The 27,113-nt window shown below is 33.7% G+C and overlaps 1 protein-coding gene across 10 annotated transcripts in view; it reads right to left on the reverse strand.

Moving 5' to 3' along the window:
* USP15 (ubiquitin specific peptidase 15) overlaps nt 1-27,113 on the reverse strand; it is a 128,182-nt gene that overhangs the window by 24,394 nt on the left and 76,675 nt on the right. For 8 of the 10 annotated variants that reach the window (XR_012324312.1, XM_019952683.2, XM_019952681.3 and 5 more), the window contains one exon: nt 23,387-23,531. Coding sequence is in view for 8 of the 10 variants with exons in the window: in XM_019952683.2 (XP_019808242.1) it covers nt 23,387-23,531 (145 nt within the window). In the remaining 2 variants the exon portion in view is untranslated. Of the gene's footprint in view, nt 1-6,082; nt 6,229-23,386; nt 23,532-27,113 lie in introns of those variants that run through there. The other 2 variants (XM_033866353.2, XM_033866352.2) reach the window with 2 other exon arrangements.

The raw sequence follows: 27,113 nt of genomic DNA on the forward strand, positions 1-27,113 counted from the left end.
AAATATATTTTCAAGTAAAAGAAACCACACGTTAAACATGTTAAAATGTAGAGAGAAATAAAGTGATAATATACAGCAAAAAATTTACATGATGGCCTCTTGCACTAATAAGTAACTGATCAAATAAGCACTCAAATGATGTACTCAACTATTCATTTCCCAAATTTCAAGTCAATTACTTATAGTAAATGAAAACACTAATATTTGTTGCTGTAAAATCTGCATTAATTTTAACCACAGCAAACTACTGGTTAACTGGGAGAGAAGCTCAGAATTTTCTTTCCTTCTTTTACTTGACTGGTAGAAATTATGGATTGTCTAATCGTCCCAGGCATCTGCAAATTAGCCTGAGTAGGTAAAAACTGAGACAGAGGGCAAGCAAGAAATGAACTTTAAAGAGGTATTTACTGCTTCCATTGTCAGTTCCTTATCATGAAAGTGCAGCCTTCTAAACTTTCCTTTTGGATCAACCATTTTTAGAAGGGAGAGGACAGATCAGCTGAACCTCAGAAAACAAACTTTTATGTGAACTCTGGCTGTGTTCACTTCTTCTAGCTCTTCTTTAATAACACAACAATCCAACTTTCCTTTATGGCAAGATTAAAATTATGAATAAATTAATTCTCCAGCTCTGTTCCATTTTGAATTAAATAATTTAGAATTTAAAATAAAATAGACGGCGGAGGTAGTTTTTCCACAATATTTTATCTCAAGATGAAATAATTTTTTAAGTTGATAATACCATAAAATGTGACTTCATTTTGAACCGAATATTACTTTATCAAGTAGATGTCTAGAGCCATTAATTAGAACATGTAATGACTGACACAGACATACGGTCATATAGGTTAACTTTTTTTTGGCTGCAGGAAGATATTTGTCTTGGAGTAAAGTGACAAAGTGCCTTAAGTGAAGCTAGTTGCTTGCACATAGAGTAGTAGAAACCTGTTCTTATGATAGTTCAGACTTATATTAATGGAAATAAAAGTTTTTCAAAGCTTGCTTACCACTCATATGGAATAAGTTAAATAGTTTTGGTAACTATGAAAGGTTCAGCCTGCTGAGTTCATGCTGATAACTTGGATGCTATAAACTATGACTATATGTCATATACTGTTTGGCTAAAACTCCAAAATTAAGCATATTCAATCCTTAAAAATAGATTACGGCGTTATATTTTGTGGTTTCAATTATAAATCAATTTATGTGTACTCATGTAACTATGATATCTATTTTGGAATTTTCTAATAAAAATAATACTGTCCAAACTGGTAGTCTGGCCCCTACCTCAAGGTAAAAGGGAGAACCCTTTATAATATCATGGAACTTGTTATTGTATTATTCTTAGGCAATAAAAATATTATCAACAGTTAAAAAATGTTTGAGGTGGGCTATACAGCCTGTAAAGTTATTTACATGTCTTTTTCAACAGTAAAATATTTTATGTGAACAAGAGGTAAGCTACAGTGTAGGAAGTAATTAGGGAAGGGACTTTTTTTCTACCTTTCCTCTTAATTCCTTTTATATCTCAAACTTTCATAATCTTACAGGCCTTCTGAGTTTCATTTTCTCTTTTCTTTTTGTAATATATGTCATTTTAATTATAAACCCAGCACTGGAGGTAGGGCCAGGCAACCTAGAATACACCATGACTACATAGGGCATAAATGCCATCACTTAGCAGTATCATCTCATTTAGTACAAAAAGGACCAACACTAAATAGTCGATGAGGCAAACTGGAGGTCAGACAGCATTTACAACAATTATTAATTAGTTTTCAAATCCTTATATTTGATCAGCTCAGGGTTATACTAAGAATATAATATTCTACTACTGCGTGTAACAATTATATAAAGAACCTAATGCTTTACCGTTTAAACACTTCAAAAAACCAAGTTGTGCAAACATGAATAATTCTTGAGCTTTGTTTTTACCTAATTATTCATGTTTATCCTTATCTTGCAAAGAGCTTCCAACTATAATTGAAAATCTTTTTAGCTTTCCATAGCATCCAGAGTGATCTTTCTAAAATTTGTCACTAAAATTTATGACTTAATTATGTCACTTCCTTGCTACAAATCCTTTAATAGCAATTTCAGATTAAAATTTCAAATCTTTAGAAGGGTCTGTCTTTTGCCCATCTATTTAGCCTCATCCCTTGTCAATAAAATACCTTTAAAAAAACAAAAAACAAAAAAACTTCCATCCCAGCCTTATTTGATTACTTGTGGTTCTTTGACCTCCATGCATTCTCTCACTTTTTAAGTTCTCATTACTCTACCTATATGAAATATACCTTCTTTGCCTTACTAACTTCTACTAAACCATTCAGGTATCCTGTCTGGGAAGGATTCCCAGGTTCCCTTATAGCGTTTCCTCCTGTATGTTTTCTTACTGCTTAGTGCTTACTTTTATTACAGCATTTATTTTATAATATAGTGTAACTTTAATTTTTAGGTTGTCTGTCTTGCCAAATAGACTGAGACTTCCACGAGAGCAGGAATCATGATATCCTTTAAATTCATGTCTCTAGCACTGAGCACAATGTCCCTTGGCATTTAGCATGTATACAATAAATGCATGCTTAGTTAAAATGTTTTTTGCCTATATTTACTAATGTATTTATCCTCCATTTCTTCTTCTTCTTTTTTTTAACTCTTTTCTTTCAATGTTTGGCACAGAGTACTCAAATTTTGTTGAATGATATATCACAAAGTAAGGCAAAAATATTTTTGCTTGTAATGAATAATTTCAAAAGTTTCTTCAAGCACTTCTACCTGAATACTAAATCCAAAAAGACAGCACCTATTAAAAACTCCCTGGTCCCCTTTTGTTTGACTTTCATTTAATCTACCATCTGCTTTGTAGTGGGCCTCTACTTGGATTTTTAAAAAGTCAATGACACAGAGACCAGTGCTTATTTTCATAGTGACTCATGCCAGTTTGAAGATGATTATAATTCACTGATAACAAACTAAACAACAAAGCACAAATAGTCTTAGTAACTGCCTGTATTTCCTGTCAAGATATCATAACCAATATATTTTGAGATAAACTTTATATTTAAATGTAAACTATTAAATCCTAAATGGTCCCCCAAAGCATCTTATTTGCTGAACATAATGTTTTAAGGAACTCACAACCTTAATTTTTCTAAAAATTTTCTGAAACACAAATACAGAAATTCAATAGCCAGTTTAACTGTTCTACTACATAGATCATAATAGTTTAAAAACTAAACTGATGTTAGACTTTTTTTCCTCATCTTGAAAATACCATAATTTTCTCCTTCACCTTGAATATAATGTTATTATAGGAGTCACTATATTCTTGAAATAATATGAAAACCAGTTAAACATTAAAAGTTCTCTTTTGGTATAAATTTCAAGGAACTATTGTAATAGAGCTCAAACAACTAAAATATTTCCTCCAGGTGACATCAGTATTCAATGCCATCATTCTGGTAGAAGAAAGAAGCCCATTTCTTAAATTTGGTCATAATACAGCTTGATTTTTAATTTATGCAACTCATTATTCAATCTTTTAACATGAGGCTATCTTAGAAACATGAACATCTTTGACAATTACAAGAAAATTGGATACCTGGACTGGCTACCATTAAATACAATGTTTTAAAGAATAAAGATAACTTTCATTAGTTCAATAATAAAAACTATAACCAGAGTTCTGAAGCATTTCTCTCAAAGGTTCTTCTATTATAAAAACATCACTTTCCTATCTGATTGGGACTGTTCCAGAACAATTCCTTTCTTAAGGCATATATATATATATATTAGAAGTCCTACATATGTAGACATAGGAAATGTCCTTTTTAACTCATGATATTTTACTCCAGTAATGTAATATGGACTAAAAATCATACAACATATGTTGTGCCTATGTGGATATATCTCTTATTCTCAATGTTTCCTGAACTGCAAAATAAAAAAAAAAAAACCCTCATCCTTAACATACATGGTTTTCTTAGCAAAAACTGAGAATAAAACCCCCCCCACAAAACCTGATAATATATATGAATGTATGATAAAAACAAAAAGGATTATATAAACCATGTTAGTATGTTATTTTTATAGCTACTTATGAGTTTTGTGACATTCTAATAGTCACAGGCTATTTTGAGCTTCACCTGTTAATTCATTTGATTTCAACTGCCTGACACTGACAAATGCCAACACTTTCATAGTTTAAGAACTACCTCTTACAAGTCATCACCAAAAAAATGAGGTCCATATATGAAGTAATGTGACTGATCATAAAACACGTATCTCAAGCCACATTTTGTTTGTATTATAATTGTGTCTAGAGTTGGTCCCAATATCGGGTAGAATTCTGTCAAATACCATGTTAAAAATAAAGCAATAATCAGACTGAAGAAAAAGATTCTGTACCAGTAGTTTCAATTCTTGATGCAAGAGAGAAAAAGTAAAAAAGCTACATTAATCAACAGGCAAATGCACTTGTTAACTAGGCAAATTATTTATTTAAATGTTTTTTATGATCCCTAGGCAAGTTAATAGTGTGCAAAACTGACAAGAGCATTTGAAGATCTAAGGATTAAAAAACTAAATTTCACATTTAGTATATGGTAATATGAAATACTAAAATTTCATATTTAGTGTATGGTAGACTTTTGGCATTCATTAATTTAGCCTTTGTGATACAGCATCTTCACAGCTGGCTAACTGGAAGGTTGAGGATATAAGCTAGCATGAAAAGATGTCGATCCATGAGGAATGATGAGAATGGTGTATTATGTGCAAGCCAATCGTTTTGTGAGCAAATGTATCTGTTCCTCAAAATGGCTTTGTAGTTCTCTACTTGTGCTCACATATGCATTTAAAATGGAAATTGCAAGTAAGAGTATTCTTGAATGTGAATTTGAATAAGGGGTCTTAAGATATATTCCTTAGTTTAACCTATTAAGACTGAGCCTTAGCATGTACTCCTCCCCTTCTTAGAACATTCTTCCCCTGTAAGAAATTCCTATTTATTCTTTAAAACTCATCTTAACATCTCAGCACCTCAAGGAAGAACTAACATTCCTTCTTCTGGACTAATGCTGTACCTTGAACTCACTTAGACTGTCCTTATCTTGAGAGCAGAGTCCATGTCTTATTCACCTTTGTAACTTAGCATCTAGCACAATGCCTGGCACATACCGTAATAAAGGTGTGATAAATGAATAAAAACTTATACAGTAAATCAGTCCTTAGAGACTGAGAACACTGGGAAAACACTTGACTAAGATCTGAATTGCACCCTGTTATATAACTATAACCTGTTTAAAGTTCTACAAATTCAAAAATAAAGTCCAAATAATGCCTAAAGAGGCTTTCCTAATGAAGGAAAAATAACTACTGTGAATACTCCAAAAAATAACTGTCAAGATAAATCCATATAAGTAAAAGATATGTGAAAGAAAAATATTTGGTAATATATTTTCATGAAGACTCTTTTTCCCAAATCAACCTGGAACTAGACACCACAATTCTTAAAAAAATTCTTCTAAATAATCAAGTATCTCATCCAGTGGACATTCTATATGGCTCAATGTATAAAGACCTTTAATCACTGTCACCATGAAGAATTTTTTAAAAAGAATGCATATACCATTGGACTATTTTATAAAGTATTAATTATCTATGAAAAACTCTCTGGTTATAAATTTCTGCCCTTAACCCAACATCCTAAAATTGGAGTATTATGTGAAGTATGATTCTCTCTCATTCCAGGAAAGACTACAATGTTTTGTACATAACTTTTCCTTACATACACATGCAAAAATCCTATTCCTCTTACATTACTTTCAAAAAGTTCTTCCATTAAATATGTTCTGATCAGTAAGACTGATGTTTCTCGAGTTCTTTGAAAGAGTGACTCATGTAAGAGTCTCAATTTTGTATTTCACTATAAACTTCTATATATTTTTAAAAAATTGATGAATTGAAATAAAGTTCTACTATATAACCAAATCTCAAGTCTATAATCAACATATTTTAGGAAATGAATAATTAATAGCCATCCCAATAACTTGTAATGAATCTGGAATTTCCCCAGTACCTGGAAAATAGTCAAAGTAATCCCCTTCAAAAAGAGAAAGTTGTCTTTTGTAATGCTGAATATGAACCACTCCCTTTCTGTTCAGGTGCTCCAGAAGCCCAATTTTCAAGTGATCATGTATGCTCACTATTTTAGTAAACCGGTAACTAGAACAGGAAAGAAAACAAACTTAATTTTTGATTACCTAAAGCCTTTGAGTTGTGTAACTCATTCTGTAACTGATCAAAATGTAACGCCACTCACAACTCTTAAAGTAGCTACACTTTCAAACTGACCAATACTAAAAACCCAATCTAAAATGAGGAAACCATTTTATTTTCTTATGATTTAAAAAATAAAACCTAAAGTAATCCATGGTTAAAGTAATCTTAGAATTCCCCCAAATATCTTATTTTGGATTTTAAGATTAGATGGATAAAGAATTTTCGAATTTGTCATGTCATTTTTCAATTCGTCATGACAAGAGTATAAACGTTCTAAAAAGGTACTGTATAACTCCAAAGCATTTTATTAAAACTGGGATACTGGCTCAAATTCTGTAAAAAAGTAGTGGATAAGACAGAAAACTATGACGTAGACTTTTACAATGAAGAACTACAAATATAAGCCTGGCCCCTCACCACGGAGGTTTGGAAAATGAGATATTTTTAAGACACTTCATGTTTTATTTTTTTTTTCCTAGGAAAGGCAAATCTCATTATATTTGAGATCAATTCTGAAGTTTCTCCATATATTTTAGGAAAACAAATACAACTATAGCTCTATTTTGCTTTACATTTCCATTCTCTCTTCAAGCTTTCTTTAAAGAACAAATTTGTGTAAGTAAAATATAAGTGGATATAACTTTCTTTTTATTTATTTAGTTTTAAAAACTTTGTTTTCTTCTCTCTCCCACCTAGTTAGTGAAGAGAGAACTGCCATACACTTGACTTAAAATACTGAAATTTTACATAAAGTAGTTCTAAAGGCAGTATTTTTGAATTGGACAAAGATGTTGTAACATTTTCATGTTTATCATTAATCTGGTCACTATGCTTTGCACATGAATAAAATTAAACTTCATTTAAAGTCCCTGCTGTCACCCCTTCTTCAAATTCTATTTAATCTCTCTTCACATGCTACTTGAATTTAATTAAGAATTATTATGAAAGCTTGGGAAGTATGAGAACTAATGGGAAACCTTTTGGCTAGCAAAGAAATGTCAATGCCTATCCCCTCCTCATCTATGGGATTGAGGAAGGAAAATTTTGTCAAAAGGACTACCCTGTTACTTGCAGTGAGTAAGTCCTATAACTAGAGATGTCACGCTTAAAAAAACATGATTATATAAAGACCAGTGATTTTTTCATATTAAAAGCTAAAAGTAGAAACTGGATAGAAGATCCACTTGCAATAGAGAGAAATTTGAAAGTTTCTGGGATAATGATTTGATCAACAATTGATGCTAAGGTAAGCTTAGGTAGTTGTATGATGCTTTAAAACTACTAGATTGTAACAGCAATTGTTTAATTTTTTTTTTTAAGTAACAGGCTATTTATTGAATGATTTTTATGTTTAGATATTCAGTTTATGGGAAGCATGCTTAAGCTAAATGGTTCTAATAACATTAATAAATATTAGCATGTTATATTTATTTTAAAGAACTAAAGCTTATTAGTTCAATTTTAATGTTTAGTAGCTTATTAATTACCTATTAATTACCCTATTAATAATTTAAAACTGGCTCACAATGAAATGAATGCCAATATTTTAAGCAAGCAAGATAGTGAAAGGTTTTAAGAAAAAACAAGTGTTTTAAAGTTTTGTTCAGTCCCCTGAACATAATATTCAGTAAAGAAACATTTTTGAATAAATTAGTATTAAGAATTATGTGATTTGTTCATCTTTTAGTTATCCTGCTAAGGCATAAAGAAAGGGACAGCAGAATTTTTTTAGAAAGCTTAACTGACTTACTACATTCTTTGAAAGAACTACCAAGTCATATACTTCTCTGTATCATTTCATTACACTAGGCCCGTAATTGACAAGGCTGAGTTGAAACAGAAATTTAAGGACTATGTGATAACATAACTATGAAGGTTTCTAATTATTTTCATAATAAAAGAGAACTTTAAATTTATTTGATTAATCACTCAACAAATATTAAGAACAGATGACCATTATGTTAAGAGACTAGAAATACAGAAATACTGTTCCAAAATGTTTTCATGCCATTCACTGTGAAATCGTTCAAGAAACAATTTGCAGAGTAGTAGGGTATGTTCTGCCAAGCTGTGATTAACATGGCAGCCCAATTCAAGTACTATCAGACTGGCTACATCGGCAGAACATAAGCTGTAGTGTTTATTAGACTTTATATAAATTGGTAGGTCTTTGCAAGAAGTAAATATATATATTAAAAGCTATAATTCTTTTAAAAATTATTGTGCTCTTTGACATTTAGACAGCTCCAGAAATATCATTAATCTGGTACAGGTCAAGTACTGAATGTTTCAGGTAAATTTTCCTAATGCAGTGCTTCTCAAATCATCTATATGGAAGGACTAGTATCTTTTTAAATTTTCAAACTGTCACAGACTGATACTTCTATAAAGTTTTTTAGAAAATAAAAATGAACCACTAGAAAAATGAAGAAATAACATACAGAAAAGAAAGACCCATTTTAAAATTATTAGATTTAATAGATATGAAACTAACCTAACTGCTATAAAAGTTCTGGATCACTCACTTATGCTTAATTTCTATAGTTATTTTATTGTTGACCAGCACTGTCTCATCCAAACACTGTGAGAAACACTGTTCTAATGTAGTTACTATTATGTGGCATTATACCAAACATTGGGGATATAAAAGAAAACCAACGATAGCCTCTAATTTCATGATTCTTACTGTGTAGTAGGTATTTGTCCAGAAGAGATAGAGGAAAAGGGGTATGTGTGTGTTTGTATGTGTGTGTGCATGCATGCATGTGTGTGTGTGAAAGGCAACTAGGGAAGAGGTAACATTATATATAAAGAGATTTGAAACTTAATGAATTCCAAGAACTTTTAGTTTTGGTTAAAGAGCTAGGTAGGGTCCGGTTTGGATTTCATCTTTTAGGTGATAGGAAATGAGGTTTTTTTAAAAAAATTAATTAATTAATTTTTGTCTGCGTTGGGTCTTCGTTGCTGTGTGGGCTTTCCCCAGTGGGGGTGAGGGGGCTCCAGGCGAGCAGGCTTCAGTAGTTGTGGCACGCAGGCTCTAGAGTGCAGGCTCAGTAGTTGTGGTGCATGGGCTTAGCTGCTCTGTGGCATGTGGGATCTTCCTGGACCAGGGCTCGAACCCGTGTCCCCTGTATTGGCAGGCGGATTCTTAACCACTGTACCACCAAGGAAGTCCTGGAAATGAGTTTTAAGCAAGGAGGTATTTGCTTTTAAAAACTGACTCTGGGAGGAGTGTACTAAATGGATTAGAAGAGGATAAATGATGGAACAAAGAGATGAGTTAGATGAATTTTTCAAAAGTTCACTTAAAAGATGCTCAAGTGTTAAAATACTGTACTGACAGGAAAGGAAAAGATAGATACAAGTGACACTTAAGAGGTAGTAGAATGAATAGAACTTGTGGTAAGTCTCAGGTTTTGACTTGGGTTAATTAATGGTTGCATCTATAAGGGAGTATAATAAATAAAAGCATCGGGTTTCTAGGAAATACGTTTAGTCATACACATGCTGAGTTTGAGTTATCTTTAATATTGTTTAGGCAGAAATGTCCATCTAATAGTTATATTTTGGAGGAAAACTCAGGAGGGAGAAGTATGGTGGAGACAGATCTGGGATTTGTCACTTTTAAGCAGATGTCAACTTCTCAAAGGTAAAGGGGCTACAAAGAGCCTAGGAAACGGAGTCAAGAACGACCTTACCAAAAACAATTTCTGTGGGGTGGTATGATGGTCACAGTGATGATATAACAGCAGTTGATACTTGCACATTGTTTGTTATGTGCCAAGTACTTAAGCATGTTATCTCCATTTAACAGATAAACTAAAAAGTTTCTTATCCAAGGTCACACAACTTACAAGTAACAGAACTAGGATTTGAATCCAAGCAGTCAAGTTGCAAAATCTAAGCTTTAACTACTGTGCTAAGCTGCAGACATGAGGGCTACTGAATGGGACATGAGAAAGTAGGGAGGACAGACCACCCTCTTCAAGGTCAAGGGTACTCCTCACTCCATCTCCCTCCCACCCCATTAAAAAAAAAGAGAGTTGACCATGCATATACGAGGAAAGGAAGACAGTGAAGAGGTGAGGTTAAAGATATAGAACAAAGAAGAGACAATTAATGGAACAAGTCTCAGGGAAGGTAAGAGAGGTCTCAGGAAGATGGTGGCGTAATTATGATGATATAGATACTTTTGGTATGGTATTCAATAAATGTAAGAGGAATCATAAAGTACATTATATCTTGGTATTAAGAATTTCCTTATGAACAGTTAGTAATATTTTGGTCAAGAACTTGTTTTTAATTTCTTTTAAAAACAGTTACTGAAAGCTTTCTCTTGGGCAAGGTACATAAGGCTTAGAAAAGCCCTGGGCAATTACTGAAGAATTACACAAAATACCTTAATCATATACCAAAACTATTTAAAAATATATGTATTCATTCATATATGCATAATAAATATGTACGTGTGTATGTATATTGGCGTGTGTGTGTCAGTCAATGATCGAGTTTATATTCAAAACAAAACCTCTCTAAATAGGACTTCCCTGGTGGCACAGTGGTTAAGAATCTGCCTGCCAATGCAGGGGACATGGGTTCGAGCCCTAATCTGGGGAGATCCACATGCTGTGGAGCAACTAAGCCCGTGCGCCACAACTACTGAGTCCCTGTGCTGCAACTACAGAAGCCTAAGCACCTACAGACCACACTCTGCAACAACAGAAGCCACGGCAATGAGAAGCCCGCACATCGCAACGAAGAGTAGCCCCCACCTTGCCACAACTAGAGAAGGCCTGCACACAGCAATGAAGACCTAAAGCAGCCAAAAATAAATAAATTTATGTATTAAAAAATCTAAATGAAGACATATTTTTAATTATGCATGGGACGATTATAAAGCAAAGAGTGATTTTTCCAGTAAACACTTCAAATTCATATGAACATCATTTTTGACTTAATTACTTTAGGAGACTATATGTTTGTTTCATTGATATTGTCACTGCTCAGAATATTTAGGTTCTTCTCTTTTTAGAGTTGGCAGACGTATGAAAAAGCATTGCTGTCTAGCACCCAGGAGGTGTCAGTATGTGTTTATTGAGTGTATGAACAATGTGGTTTTTACTATGGTAAAATATGATTTTTTAAAAATATTTTTATTGGAGTATAATTGCTTTACAATGGTGTGTTAGTTTTTGCTCTATAACAAAGTGAATCAGCAACACACATATACATATCTCCATATCTCTTCCCTCTTGTCTCCCTCCCTCCCACCCTCCCAATCCCACCCCTGTACGTGAGCACTGAGCTGATCTCCCTGTGCTGTGCGGCTGCTTCCCACTAGCTATCGGTTTTACATTTGGTAGCGTATATAGGACCAACCACCTCACTACAAACAACTCAATTTCGTTTCTTTTTATGGCTGCGAAATATTCCATTGTATACATGTGCCACATCTTCTTTATCCATTCATCTATTGATGGACACTTAGGTTGCTTCCATGTCCTGGTTACAGTAAATAGAGCTGCAATGAAAACTGTGGTACACTACTCTTTATGAATTATGGTTTTCTCAGGGTATATGCCCAGCAATGGGATTGCTGGGTCATACGGTAGTTCTAGTTTTAGTTTTTTAAGAAACCTCCATACTGTTCTCCATAGTGGCTGTATTAATTTACATTCCCAACAGTGCAAGAGGGTTCCCTTTTCTCCACACCCTCTCCAGCACTTATTGTTTGTAGATTCTGTGATGATGGCCATTCTGACTGGTGTGAGGTGATAACTCACTGTAGTTTTGATTTGCATTTCTCTAATGATTAATAATGTTGAGCATCCTTTCATGGGTTTGTTGCCAATCTGTATATCTTCTTTGGAGAAATGTCTATTTAGGTCTTCTGCCCATTTTTGGATTGGGTGGTTTGTTTTTTTGATATTGAGCTGCATGAGATTCATCCTTTGTCAGTTGCTTCATTTGCAAATATTTTCTCCCATTCTGAGGGTTGTCTTTTCGTCTTGTTTATGGTTTCCTTTGCTGTGCAAAAACTTTTAAGTTTCATTAGGTCCTATTTGTTTATTTTTGTTTTTATTTCCATTTCTCTAGGAGGTGGGTCAAAAAGGATCTTGCTGTGATTTATGTCAGAGTGTTCTGCCTATGTTTTCCTCTAAGAGTTTGATAGTGTCTGACCTTACATTTAGGTCTTTAATCCATTTTGAGTTTATTTTTGGGTATGGTGTTAGGGAGTGTTCTAATTTCATTCTTTTACATGTAGCTGTCCCATTTCCCAGCACCACTTATTGAAGAGACTGCCTTTTCTCCACTGTATATTCTTGCCTCCTTCATCAAAAATAAGGTGACCATATGTGCGTGGGTTTATCTCTGGGCTTTCTATCCTGTTCCATTGATCTATATTTCTGTTTTTGTGCCAGAACCATACTGTCTTGATTACTGTAGCTTTGTAGTATAGTCTTATGCCAGGGAGCCTGATTCCTCCAGCTCTGGTTTTCTTTCTCAAAATTGCTTTGGCTATTCGAGGTCTTTTGTGTTTCCATACAAATTGTGAAATTTTTTGTTCTAGTTCTGTGAAAAATGCCCTTGGCAGTTTGATAGGGATTGCACTGAATCTGTGGATTGCTTTGGGTAGTATAGTCATTTTCACAACACTGAGTCTTCCAATCCAATAACATGGTATATCTCTCCATCTGTTTGTATCATCTTTAATTTCTTTCATCAGTGTCTTATAATTTTCTGCATACAGGTCTTTTGTCTCCTTAGGTAGGTTTATTCCTAGGTATTTTATTCTTTTTGTTGCAGTGGTAAATGGGAGTGTTTCCTTAATTTCACTTTCAGATTTTTCATCACTAGTGTATAGGAATGCAAGAGATTTCTGTGCATTAATTTTGTATCCTGCTACTTTACCAAATTCATTGATTAGCTCTAGTAGTTTTCTGGTAGCATCTTTAGGATTCTCTATGTATAGTATCATGTCATCTGCCAACAGTGACAGCTTTACTTCTTTTCCGATTTGGATTCCTTTTCTTTCTTTTTCTTCTCTGATGGCTGTGGCTAAAACTTCCAAAACAATGTTGATTCATAGTGGTGAGAGTGGGAAACCTTGTCTTCTTCCTGATCTTAGTGGAAATGGTTTCAGTTTTTCACCATTGAGGGCGATGTTGGCTGTGGGTTTGTCATATGTTGAGGTAAGTTCCCTCCATGCCTATTTTCTGGAGGGTTTTTATCATAAATGGGTATTTAATTTTGTCGAAAGCTTTCTGTGCATCTATTGAGATGGTCATATGGTTTTTCTCCTTCAATTTGTTAATATGGTGTATCACATTGATTGAAGAATCAATTACTGAAGAATCCTTGCATTCCTGGGATAAACCCCATTTGATCATGGTGTATCATCCTTTTAATGTGCTGTTGGATTCTGCTTGCTAGTATTTTGTTGAGGATTTTTGCATCTATGTTCATAGTGATATTGGCCTGTAGTTTTCTTTCTTTGTAACATCTTTGTCTGGTTTTGGTATCAGGGTGATGGTGGCTTCGTAGAATGAGTTTGGGAGTGTTCCTCCCTCTGATGTAGGGATTTTTGTGGTGGAAAAATGTGGTAACAAGCATGAGCTATAATGTTATAGTTGTACCTCTGGTAAGTCACTGCTATTTTTATGACCAGATGAACCAAACATAAGTCATAATGAACAATATACTCAATCAAACGAAATCAAGACCCAACTCAAGTGTCACCTCCTTGGTGAAGCCTGACTTATTTCCCAATGGCTCTCTTTTCTTTGCTTTCAAAACATTTGGCTGATCATGCTTTCTATCATGTCACATATTACATCTCATTTATTTATATGGCTATCTCATTCACCACAGCACGACATTCAAGAGGATAGGCACAGTCTTGTTCAACTCTGTACCACCAGTGTCTAGAACAACGCTTGGCACGGAGCAGGTCTCAGTGGATGTTTACTGGATTAGCTAAATAAGAAAATTCGTCTAGTTGCTCTTAATTCCTTTGATTTCTCTCTACAGCCCTAGATGAACCCAATCATTTTCATGTATGAACCCATCTATTTTATGCACCATGTAGCTAAACATTAAGATCTCAAACAATGAGATCTCAACATTGCTGAGCAATCTTATTCTTTCATTCTTAGATTATGATCTGGTCTCGTACTTTTAAGATAATGGAAGTCATTACAAAATCTAGAAACTACTTGCATCCATAATCCATTTCTTTTTTTCCTGTTGCAACAGTAGTGTCTTTCCTCCTTTCAAATGTTAGATTCAAATGTTATATTCAAATGTTATATTCAAATGTTATATTGTAAGGCTTAGTCCTGGGATGTCTTTTTCACAGATGGCCTCACTTCACAGATGCAATCATTTCCCTGATTTTAAATACCATCTACAGTCATATTTTTATTTCTAACCTAGGCCTCTGGTCTATATTCCATACTAGAATATCCAACTGCCTATGGTATATCCACTTGGATGTTTCATTGGTATGACAAACTGAACATGACTAAAATTAACTCATAATCTTCTCCTTACCCCAAACCTACTTCTCCTGTGTCTCTCCTCCCACTGTTACCATTATGTTCTCATTATGACGTACAAGCCAAAAACCAGACACACACTTGTGATTTCCTTCACTTTTCATTAATTTGAATGCCTTCTACAATACACGCCAGACACTGTTTGAGGTAATGGGGCTATAGCAGTGACTAAAACAAAACTCCTGTGCTCATGGAGCATGAGTTGGGAGTAGAGGGAGGCAAACAGATAAACAAAAAACTCAAATATATATATACAGCATATATCAGGTGGTCATGGAATGGGAGAGGGCAGTTACCATCGTATACAGTGAGTGGGGAAGGATCTGACTGATTAATAGAGACCTAAAGGAAGTGAGAAAGAAAGGATATAAACATTTGGAGAAAGAACATTCCAAGTATAGGAAATTATAAGTTCAGAGACCCCAAGGCAGGAACATTCGTGCAATATGTGAGGGGGGCCACTGAGGATGGAGCAGAGTGAGCATGGAGGAAAGTGGTAGAAAATAAGACAGAAGCCAGATCATACACGGCCTTATATGCCTTATATGCTCTTTTAAGAACTCTAGCTTCTGTTGAGTGAAATAAGAAGGCATTTAGTGATATGGACAAAGGGTGACAGGTGCCTTAAGTTTAAAAACATCGCTCTGGCTGTTCTTGTGAGGACAGACCATAGGAGTTAAGGGTATAAGCAGAGAAATCAGCTAGAAGATAAATGCAATAAACCAGATGAGATGATAGCAGCCTGGAACCTTCAATGCCTTTTAATACATTACAATCCATATTCCCCCACATGATCTGGCTTTTGCCTATTTCTCTGAACTCATTTTATCCCACCCCCATTTAAATATTATCTCACAGGTTACTCATCTTTGGTTCCTCAAACTTGCCCACCTTAGGGGCTCTGCACATGCTGTTGCTCCATCTGACTTCAACTCTCACCTGCCCAACTAACACCTATTCTTTGGTCATAGCTCAAAGGTTACTTCTGGGGAACATGGTATCCAATATAAATTAGGTGCTCTCCCAGCTCTTGTTATACTCAGAGCACTCTCCATGATTTTTTCTTTTCATGATGCTTAAAATATTCACAATTTATTTAACGTTTATCTCCCCTACTAGACTACGATCCATGGAAATAGTTCTGGTTTTGTTCACCATGGTATAGTTATTGCCTATCAGAATGAAAGGCACTTAGTGGGCCCTTGATGAATATTTGCTGAGTAAATGAATGGATGACTGCACAAGTATATTTATTATTTGAAAAAAATTATCTAGCTTGATCACCTATAATATTCTGCAGATAATGCTCTGAATAACATCAGGTTTTTGAAAAATCAACTTTGTCATCAAAGGAAGAGAAATATCCATCAGTGAAATTCAGAAGAATGAAAGCAATTCCAAAAGGAGTTCTTAAAATATTTCGAACACACCATCAAATGAGTAAGTGTGTAAATAACCTCCCAGGGAAACTGTTTGAATCATGCAAACAGTTACGGGAACACCTTATGGGAACATCTTGTATTAGGGGGGCCATATATTTGGCATAAACATAAAAACATTTTTAATGGTTGCACAACAATGTGAATATACTTAATACCACTGAAGTTAAAAATAGTTAAAATGGTAAATGTTATGTTATGTATATGTGACAATAAAATGAAACATTTTAAAAGCATTTCTTACAAGCTGACTAGTATAATTATGAAAGATACATTATCTCAGGATATCTGAATAACAGCCCAGTTTTAACTCATTTATTAACTTGTCTTAGTGAATGACAAGTCACTTAAACTTTCCTTGCCTCAATTTCCTCATCAGTGAAATAAGGATAACAGATGCCCTAACCCAGGGGTCTCTGTGAAGAGGAAATTAAGAAAGTGACAATGATAGGAAAAACAACCTTTACTATGCAAAGAAGGATACTGTTACTATCAGATACTGCAAGTTCATTACTGGGCTATTAATATTTTAACATGAATTTATGAGAATTAGTAATTTATTTTAAATATTATTATTAATTAAGCAATGGTTTTCAGTAACCAACTCACTGACACTCTCCCAGTATAGTATAGTATAGTTTACAAATTACTGTAAAGAGGTGATTGGTAACACTTAGCAATTGGTTTCCATATATACACTACTAAAAAAAAAATACTGAACTAAGCATCCATTATTGGCAAAGTGAAAACACTAATGAAGTTGATCATTGGTAACATGCATCACCACAAACTATTTTTACTCACAAACTAATATAGAAAGATGATCTTAAGTGTGATATTAGAAGCAAAAAATCTAACAGATGAGGGTCTTTCAGTAATTAAAACAGCATAGCCGCAACTGACCAGAATTTAAATGTATACGTTAGAACAAATAGGCAAAAGACAACAAACAAGGCTTTAAGAGAAATTTAGCATGTCTTTCTCCTTTGAAAGGCTCTATCAGTCCAATCTCTTATATTTTCTAGTGACACTATTCAATAATACCAATTTATAAAATTTAGAACATAACCCTGATATACTTAAGAATATTCCAATCATAATGTGTTGAATGATATGCATAACTTTATTAAAGGAAGAAAATGTATTTTAGAAAAGATTTTGACGTCAAGAAAATGAACTGTTTTTGATTTTTAGGTAACAGAAGTAAATCTGGAACCGCTTTTTCTTTTCTTTTCTTTTGTTAGAGGGGTCAAATTTGTAGTTACCATTATATATTAAAGATTAACATTTCTTATGTTTTCAATTACAGATACTTTGAGTAGTTATTAAAATCAATACAAGATACTTCAGTGTGATTATATTAAAAACTGCTGCCATAAATGTTAGCACTGCAAGTAATTCTACCTAGTGAATATAATGTAAAACAATTCTGTATTAAAATCAGATATAATTATTTACAACTCCTTGAAATAAGCCTTTCCCCTGTAACCTGTACTCTTGTCATTTCCTATTATAGAATTAGGGACTGACAAAACATTAGAAAGTTTTTATTAACAGAAATAGAAGCATTAATCCTAGAGAAATTTGTATATTAATTTGGAAGAATGTGAAGAATAGACAAGTAAGATTGTTGGTTAAGAAAGGCATATATTTTCATGACTAGAAATCATTTTAGCCAAGTTACACAGGTACAAGGCATTCTTTCAGAGATACCGTTTCTACTCCAGTTATGAAAACTAAATACTTACACAACTTTGCTATATATACTCTTTCCACAAATAAGCTGCCTGAGAATTCAGGTTCTCTTTTCCCAGCCCCTTTTCTTTTTCTAAAGGGAAGGGATACTTCTCCCTTTCCCTGCAAACAAGGGAGAAGTAGAAACATTGGTATCTGTGATGGGAAAGTGAATGGTTCTAATACAAGTAAGGCTGTTTCCATTTCTTTACCTTTATCAAATTGGAAAGATCTGATTGAGTTGTCATTTGATAATTAAACATATTTTTGATGCTAGTTTGCCATGTAATTTTTGGCACATGGTATGGAAGAAACTCAAATAATTGAGTTTAATTGCTTGGATAGATAAAAATCTGCCCTAGGAATATTATTTGAACTTTTAATCAGCCACATTCTCAGTTTATCAGAAGTTATTTTCTTTAAAATCCTAAACTGTTTTTTAAAATTCTTATGTCTCAGGGGTTAGGTGTTTCTTTTTGTGATTGAAACTATGTTCATTTATTCAGCTGTAAGTTTGGTTAATTTGAACAAAATTACACAGCTTCATGTTAAAGTGTGTTTCCAAGAATTTGTTCCAATAAATGCAAAATGAGTCTCAGGTAAGTGTAGAAAAGCATTACACTTAGTCACATTCAAAGCTATGAAGTACTAGAACACAGAAATAATAGCTTTAGTAACGACTTTTTTACTGTTTTACATTATAATGAGAATCTAGTTTCCTAAAAGAATATTATTTCTGTGTAGTATCACTCATTCTCTTTAATTAAGTCTTATAAAAAAACTTTCAATATTCTTCTGAATTTACAGAAAGATTTTTTCCCTAACCCAACAGATCACAGGAAGAAGCTGACCTTAAAAATGCCTGGAATTTCAACTGACTTTGCATTGTGTGACAGGGATAATGAACAGGTCCTTGATTACTATCAGTTTTTTCAGTGAATTCCTAGAGTCTATTTAAGAAGACCTATTACTTCCAAGTAAAGAGTTTGAAAACAACTATCTCATGCCATGCAGCTTTCCAGTGAAAAGGACCATATATCACTCCCCTGCTTCAAATCCATCTGAAGAGTTGCTTCTTTCAGGAGGCCAATCATGAGCCTCCTAGGCCTTGACAATGAAAAAGACAAGGGTTGGAGTGCTCCTGAAATCTACTCAACTAATGCTAATTAAAATTACCTCCAATAATGCAAATTTCAAAAACTAGACATTCTCTCAATGGAATAATACATTTAGGGCCCTAGAAAACTACTTTGTTAACTTATTTGTACCACTGGGACACGGTGGTATATGCCTGTAATCATAACTACTCAGGAGGCTGAGGCCTGAGATAACCTGAACTCAAGAATCTTAAATTTCCTGCAGATTGCTTATTCATGAACAGTTCTATGTTGTTATATCCCTTGCCTATCAGTATGCCTAGGAGAGCTAAATTAACACAGCTCAGAAATGGATAAATACCATTATTGTAATACTACTAAGCCAAAAAAAATTAGAAGTACATTCAAGTCTTTCTTCATTCAGTAGGTCCTGACAAAGTGGAATAAGACTTGTAGGAAAGAAGAACAAAGAAATACAGGAACTATGGATGGTAGAATTTTCCCGAAGTCATTCTGCTTGACTCCTTCAATTTAAAAAGATAAAATAATATCACAATCTAATACCTAGTCGTTTACAATGTGCCAGTCACTATCCTAAGAGCTTTATATTCATCAACTCACTTAATCCCCACAAAACTCCTAAGATATGGGTACTATTATTTTCCTTACCTGAGGAGAAAAATGAGTTATAGAAACAACTTATACAGGGCAGCACAGGTGATCAGTATCAATCCAGATAGTGTAACTCCATAGTCTGTGCTTCTAACTTTTATTGCTAATTTTTAATGTGTTGTTTTCTTTTCTCTAGCCAGAATATGGTTTTTAAACTGTTCCTCAGAGCCCTGGGATCCCATGAGAATGCTTCTGGGGCCACTAAGTAGAAGAAAGCAGATGGGACTCCGGGCACTTCACCCAACCAAAGCAACTTCACTACATCTGTTTAAATATTGAGGATACAATTAAACTTTTCAAAGTAATAATTAAAAAAAAATTTTCATGCTAAAAGTAAAACGTGAAAAATCACAATATTAAGACTATACTCTTCATAAGTCAGGATCTATGTCTAAAAGTATCTCACATGTTTGCCATTCAGTAAATATTAACTTGATAAATTGAAACTGTATGGCAGTACTGTGCTCATCAGAAAAACTTAATACTCAGTTGTACCATTAAATCAGAGAAAATCTTGAATATCAATATAATTAAATTGAATAATAACAACAATGATATTAAATCACACTCAGATTGGTGCTTCTTAAGTTTTTAATCACAAGCTATCAAACAATTTCATCATCTTAAGGCTACTGATGGGTTAAGCATAACCCATTCTCACAAAGAAAAAATAGGTATGTTTTCATATCCATATTGTTAACAATATATCAATAATTACACTGCCTGATGTACTAAAGACCACTCATATTTTTAGAATTATTGAATTAATAAAAGGAATTATATTAAAATACAAATTATCAGATTTTTTTAAATAATATTTTCTGAAGTTCATGAATTATCTTCAGTTTCACAGAAGTCACAGAAGTCACTCGAAAAAACAGCATAACTGAGGAAACAGTATCTAAAAACATTATTTTAAAAAATCTACTCTATTAACTATCTTTTACACTTTTCATCTGTGGACCTAAGAACTTACATGGTGTTCATGAAACAGAATAACATAGGCTACTGCCACCATTTTATATTCCCTCCTATGGTGAATTTTCAACTTGAGAGCTGACATCTAAAGCAATTAAAAATCACAGATGCTTTCAGAAAATAAAACTGAAGTACTAGCTTTTCTAATTCTGGATTTGGATTAAAAGTCAAAAGCAGCAAAAATTGAAACTAATTTTTTCTCTTCTCCAACTTGATTGGAGAGTTTTATTTTAGAAAAAGTACAGTTTCCAACAAGATACAGACATAAAATAATATCCACTGCTTAAAATATTTTGCTAAAATTTTCATGAAAGTTTTTTCTTACTTTATGATATTATCAGAAAATTACAAACTATCACCCTAACAAACCTCACCCTCATGGCTATATCTCAGTTGAAATGAAACATGTAAAGATGAAATATATTAAGAGAGAAGGTCAGCATTAGACATACCTATTGTAATAAAATTGCTTTGAACAGAAGCAAAAACTAATAAATGAAGTTTCTTACACCTTAAACATACACAAAAAAGTTCAACAAATGCCAAATCTAGCTCAACATAGCTGATTAGAAGATTTCATTTTAATACTTGTTTTTGAGAAATTGAGTTAATCATAAGGAGACAACACTAAATAGACTATAACAAAGGCACAGGAAACGAGAATGTAATATTGCCCTAGAAGGAATTTAGTTTGAATGTAAGCTAGAGACTACCATGAATGATTAGCATGAACACTAACTCTTGTTCTAATAGACTCAAATTTTTTATGCTTATGCTATTAAAACTTTTTGAAAATCCTAGTCTTAATCCTTATGAAAAAGCACCAAGACTGGTTTTCCATACTACAATGTTAAAAAAAAAAACAAAACCCAAAAGACCTCAAGAATATCAAGCCTCCAGAACCAAAGTAATTTTGGTAGTGCAAGGATAAGTAGTTGTATAACAATTAATATGATTGGTGATATGAGAAAGGGTTTTCTGATACTGATGTAACCACCGATTATATAAAACATTTTTCAGAGGTGGTGCTGAAGATGATTTTTCAGTGATTAGGCAGGGTAGTCCAACAGATATACAAACAAAATTACAATATGTCTGCCCTGTTCCTACTCTGAAAGCTCAGCACCCATGCACTTTACTTTGTTATCTAAATAACTGCCAGGATAACAGTATGTTTTGGCTTGCTCTTCTCAGATGAGTTCCCTTTCTCCTCTTCCGGAAAATAAAGACAAAATATTTTAAAATTTAATTGTCTAACTAGTGCTAGGATCCTAGAAAAAAATTTTGGATAAAGTAATTCACATTAAAGTATAAGCAATATTACTCATCAAAGAAAGTTTATAAAGGAATAGTTTATTAACCTATACAGTATCTGCTTCAGCAGATAGGCTATTTCCTGAGTGGCTCAACTCTAAACCAAGATATCAGGAATTAATCAATTATACATCCCAGTGCATGTCTAAGAAAAGTTGCCAACTCCTGGTCAAGAGTTATGACAGTTAAATTTCTAGTTTTTCAAGAATGCTATAAAGACAATGGTTCATTTAGGAAACAACTGGATTAATGACTATGTACAAAGGATTTATTTTGAATTTTGGATGATAAAGAGTCCTATACTTTTCTCAGATAGTCAAGATTTGCAATAGTGTCCTTATCAATCCATATCTGTATTTAATTTATATCTTTGGAGGGTGCCTCCTGGGCACAGGAGATTCAGTATTAAAATATAGAGAACAGAATACTGCAGATTTAAAAATAGAAATTCAGAATTGCACACACACACAAAAAAAAAGGAAAGAAAGAAAAAAAAGACTTCCAAAAGAAGGTTAAAATTCAAATATCAAAATAGTATACCATTATTTTGGGCTTTTTGAAATACAGAATTTTATTTGTAAAAGGAGAATAAAATAACCAGCTCTAATTTTATGCACAGTAACAGTGATATTAAAGTATACATGGATCTTGTTACTTCACAATCAATCAAAGACATAAATATTTCACAAGTAAAACTGGAAGAAGGTACAGACAGAGCAGGAAGAAAAGGGAAGCTCTATGGAGAGACAAAGGGAAAAAAAGGGCAGTGATCTGTTATATCCCCAAACTGAAAGAGTCTTAAGGGAAAGTGATCTGTTAAAAATATGTATACAAAAGGTTCATAAAATTTTCTAATTTTTACAAATCTTAATTTCACATTAAGGTAAAAAAAAGATTTAAAATTAATTTTATTTAGAGTTAGAACACTGGTGACCATAAAATAATCATTCTCTGAAACTCCCACCAATGCCTAAAGAAAGCAAGAGACTTCATATAAAGGAGAGATCTTACTAGCTTTATTTTCTTCTCAGAGAGCCTAGGTTTTCTGTTTGGAATTATATTTTTTGTATGAACTTATATTTAATCTTCTACTTTATGATAATCAATCACATGCCACCTAACCGAGAATCATGATAAGATATTCTTAGAATGAATGATTCAAATGTGTATGCTTAAATCTTCCATGAAAACACAAACTCTCCAAACACATATAATACTCATATTCTGACAAGTAAAACCCAACTCTATTCCTCTTGTATTATTGATTACCATAAAACATATGAGTTTCACTTTGTTTGGAAAGACCTACCTGAATAGCTGAGTTCATGAAACACGTATTTCCCAAGTTACTTAGGCCACAGAGGCCGGGCTGTTCATTGTTTCTTCCAGGTTCTGAATAATCATAGTTCTTATAAGCAGTATATGATGGGAGACAATAATTTGAGTTTTTCACACTGGAAGAAAACAAAAAATCTTTTTCATAATTCAGCCAATTATCATCATATAGTTATAACGAACAGAGTACTTTAAACCTATTTGAGATACGTGGTCAGTCATAAAGCACTTAACTCAGGTACTTTTAACATGAACCTAAATCAAAATAACCCCCTTAATTAATATACTCCTCATTCAATCAAGAAAATCACGGCATCATATACCACACCAACCAATACAAACCACATTATGTCTTTCTACCCTTGATTAACTGGAGCAGCTTCACAGCTTGCTCCATTCTTCATTGCTCCATCAAATGTAAAACATTCAGATTTTAAACACCACCCGCAGCAATAAATCATCTCACTGATGTCCCTTTTACATCCTGCTACTGTAATAGAGTGAGAACAGTAGAAGCAGGAAGAGTTGTGCTTTAGTTACAGGTGAGAGCAGAGATTTCCAGGGCCTTTGTGACATCACTGTTCTGATGCATTGAAGATTCTATTTATAGTATTCTACGCTAGACCAGCAAAATCTGGTATTCAAATGCAGAAAACAGCCTGGGGTGATCAGCAATGCAAAAATGAAATGATTCGAAGCGAGTACACACTTCAGTATTATTATTATTATGGAAAGAATCTTCTAGTTTGTCAGATTAATGCAGTTTATTTAACTAGGTAAATACAACCTCAGGATAATTTGTACTACGAGTATAATAAATATTAATCTTAAAAAAAACCCTACATAATATTCAACCTTAGAGAATCAGGGTAATTTTACAAAGAACTAAGAGAAGTCAATAAGTTAGATCCCTCTTTCTTTTTACATGTAACTAAAAAAAATTTTGTGGAAAAGGATAGATTCTTCCTTAATTTTTAATAGGTTATCTTATAAGATATTTATGATGGATGCTTTGGATATAATTCAAAAGCATACTTTCAATCATAATTTTTTTTATTCACTAGAACAAACCTGAACAAGAATCAAGGTTATTTGCTAAAAGCAAATAATGATGTAAATAAATGAATACAGTGTTACAAATAAACATGGTAAATCAGTAACTCTGACAGTCTCAATTGGCTATAATTTATCCCTGGTATTATTTTTTTTTAAGTTTTTACTTATAATTTCAAATACTTCCTATTGTAGCTTCTATACTCTCACTTTATAACAGTTAAAATGAACTGTACTACTGCTTGTTCTAACAAAGCCTTTAGTAAACATACACACCCTAACAAACCAACAGGTAAAACACACGAAACCATATCAACCAAAATTTACGCACACAATGCTATCCCACTAATATTTTTGTATTTTTAAGAAAACACCCCCCTTCATCACAAATAAAAGATCAACTCTCAGACTGAAAAACCAAGCTATCGCAAAGTTAAACAAAAAGAGCAGGCTCCAAAGAAGTGCAACCTTGAGCAATTCATAGACTTGTAGCTATTTACTTGTTTTAAACTTAAAGGAAAAAAAAAAGGGTTCAAGCATCTTTTGGATTTTGCAGATCACTAGCCTTATAACTCATATTTTATTTTAGATTAGCAGTAACAAAGTTCAAGGCACCTATCAGCAATTCCATATATAGTCACTCAGTGACTGGATTCTTGAATCTAACTTTGAGGACATGTAACAAGAAACTGAATCCTGGTTTTCCTTTTACCCCTTTAAGAAATGCTTAGGGGGCTTCCCTGGTGGCGCAGTGGTTGAGAGTCTGCCTGCCAATGCAGGGACACGGGTTCGAGCCCTGGTCTGGGAGGATCCCACATGCCGCGGAGCAACTGGGCCCGTGAGCCACAACTACTGAGCCTGCGCGTCTGGAGCCTGTGCTCCGCAACAATAGAGGCCGCGATAGAGAGAGGCCCGCGCGTCGCGATGAAGAGTGGCCCCCGCTTGCCGCAACTAGAGAAAGCCCTCGCACAGAAACGAAGACCCAACACAGCCAAAAATAAATGAATAATAATTAAAAAAAAAAAGTTAAAAAAAAAGAAGTGCTTAAAATCAAGGTCTGCTATATATTACAAAAATGCAAGGCCTACACATTTTCAACATGTTAAAAAAAACCCATATGTATCAGCTGTAAAATTATAATAAAACTTAAGTCAGAGTACAGAGGGAAAGTATGCCCAAATATATGCTCATGCATACACCCACACCCACACCAACACCCATGCAAGTGATCCGAATCCTTAAAGGATATCTATATTTTAGTTTAAGTGACAGGATAAGTATAAACCTTGGCCAAAGAGTAAGATGGCAGTCTACATGCTCAATGATAATAAAGAAAACTAACAAATTAAAAATATTTTAATACTATCTTCATTGGTCACTTATAATCCACATCTTATGTGTTCTTTAAATCAAATAAAGTCTGTCGTGGAAAATATCAAAACCAACGGCTCTTTAAACACTTCGACAAAGTACATGTAAACCTAAACCCAAAAGACAGCCTCTGTATCTTTCATTACTACTGCTGCTATTTTTTCTTCTAAAGGTTGTAAGCTAGTCCTTATCCCATAAGGTTATGTTACTTTGCAAAAACAAATAAATTTGCCAGTAATCTTAATGGGAATTTTAATGCTATGCTAGATTAATTCATATTAAATGAATATACGTTTAAAAATATAACATTTTATAGCAAAATCGAGCCCTTATCTTTCTATAAATATTTGAAACTGACTTTTTAAAATTTAATTTTATGTATTTTTATACAGCACGTTATTAGTTATCTATTTTATACATATTACTGTATATATGTCAATCCCAATCTCCCAATTCATCCCACACTCCTCTCCACTTTCCCCCCTTGTTGTCCATACATTTGTTCTCTACTTCTGTGTCTCTATTTCTGCCTTGCAAACTGGTTCACCTGTACCCTTTTTCTAGATTCCACACATATGCGTTAATATACGATACTTGTTTTTCTCTTTCTGACTTACTTCGCTCTGTATGACAGTCTCTAGGTCCATCCACATCTCTACAAATGACCCAATTTCGTTCCTTTTTATGACTGAGTATGACTTTTTATGACTCCATTGTATAGATGTACCACATCTTCTTTATCCACTCATCTGTCGATGGGCATTTAGGTTGCTTTCATGACCTGGCTGTTGTAAATAGTGCTGCAATGAACATTGGGGTGCATGTGTCTTTTTGAATTATGGTTTTCTCAGGGTATATGGCCAGTAGTGGGATTGCTGGGTCATATGGTAATTCTATTTTTAGTTTTTTAAGGAACCTCCATACTGTTCTCCATAGTGGCTGTATCAATTTACATTCCCAACAGTGCAACAGGGTTCCCTTTTCCCCACACCCTCTCCAGCACTTACTGTTTGTAGATTTTCTGATGATGACCATTCTAACTGGTGTGAGGTGATACCTCATTGTAGTTTTGATTTGCATTTCTCTAATAATTAGTGATGTTGAGCAGCTTTTCATGTGCCTCTTGGCCATGTGAATGCCTTCTTTGGAGAGATGTCTATTTAGGTCTTCTGCCCATTTCTTTGATTGGGTTGTTTGTTTTTTGATATTGAGTTGCATGAACTGTTGTATATTTTGGAGCTTAATCCGTTGTTCTTTGATTTGCTTGCAAATATTTT

This window comes from Tursiops truncatus, chromosome 11, assembly GCF_011762595.2.
Source record: "Tursiops truncatus isolate mTurTru1 chromosome 11, mTurTru1.mat.Y, whole genome shotgun sequence".
In the NCBI taxonomy this organism is placed as follows: domain Eukaryota; kingdom Metazoa; phylum Chordata; class Mammalia; order Artiodactyla; family Delphinidae; genus Tursiops; species Tursiops truncatus.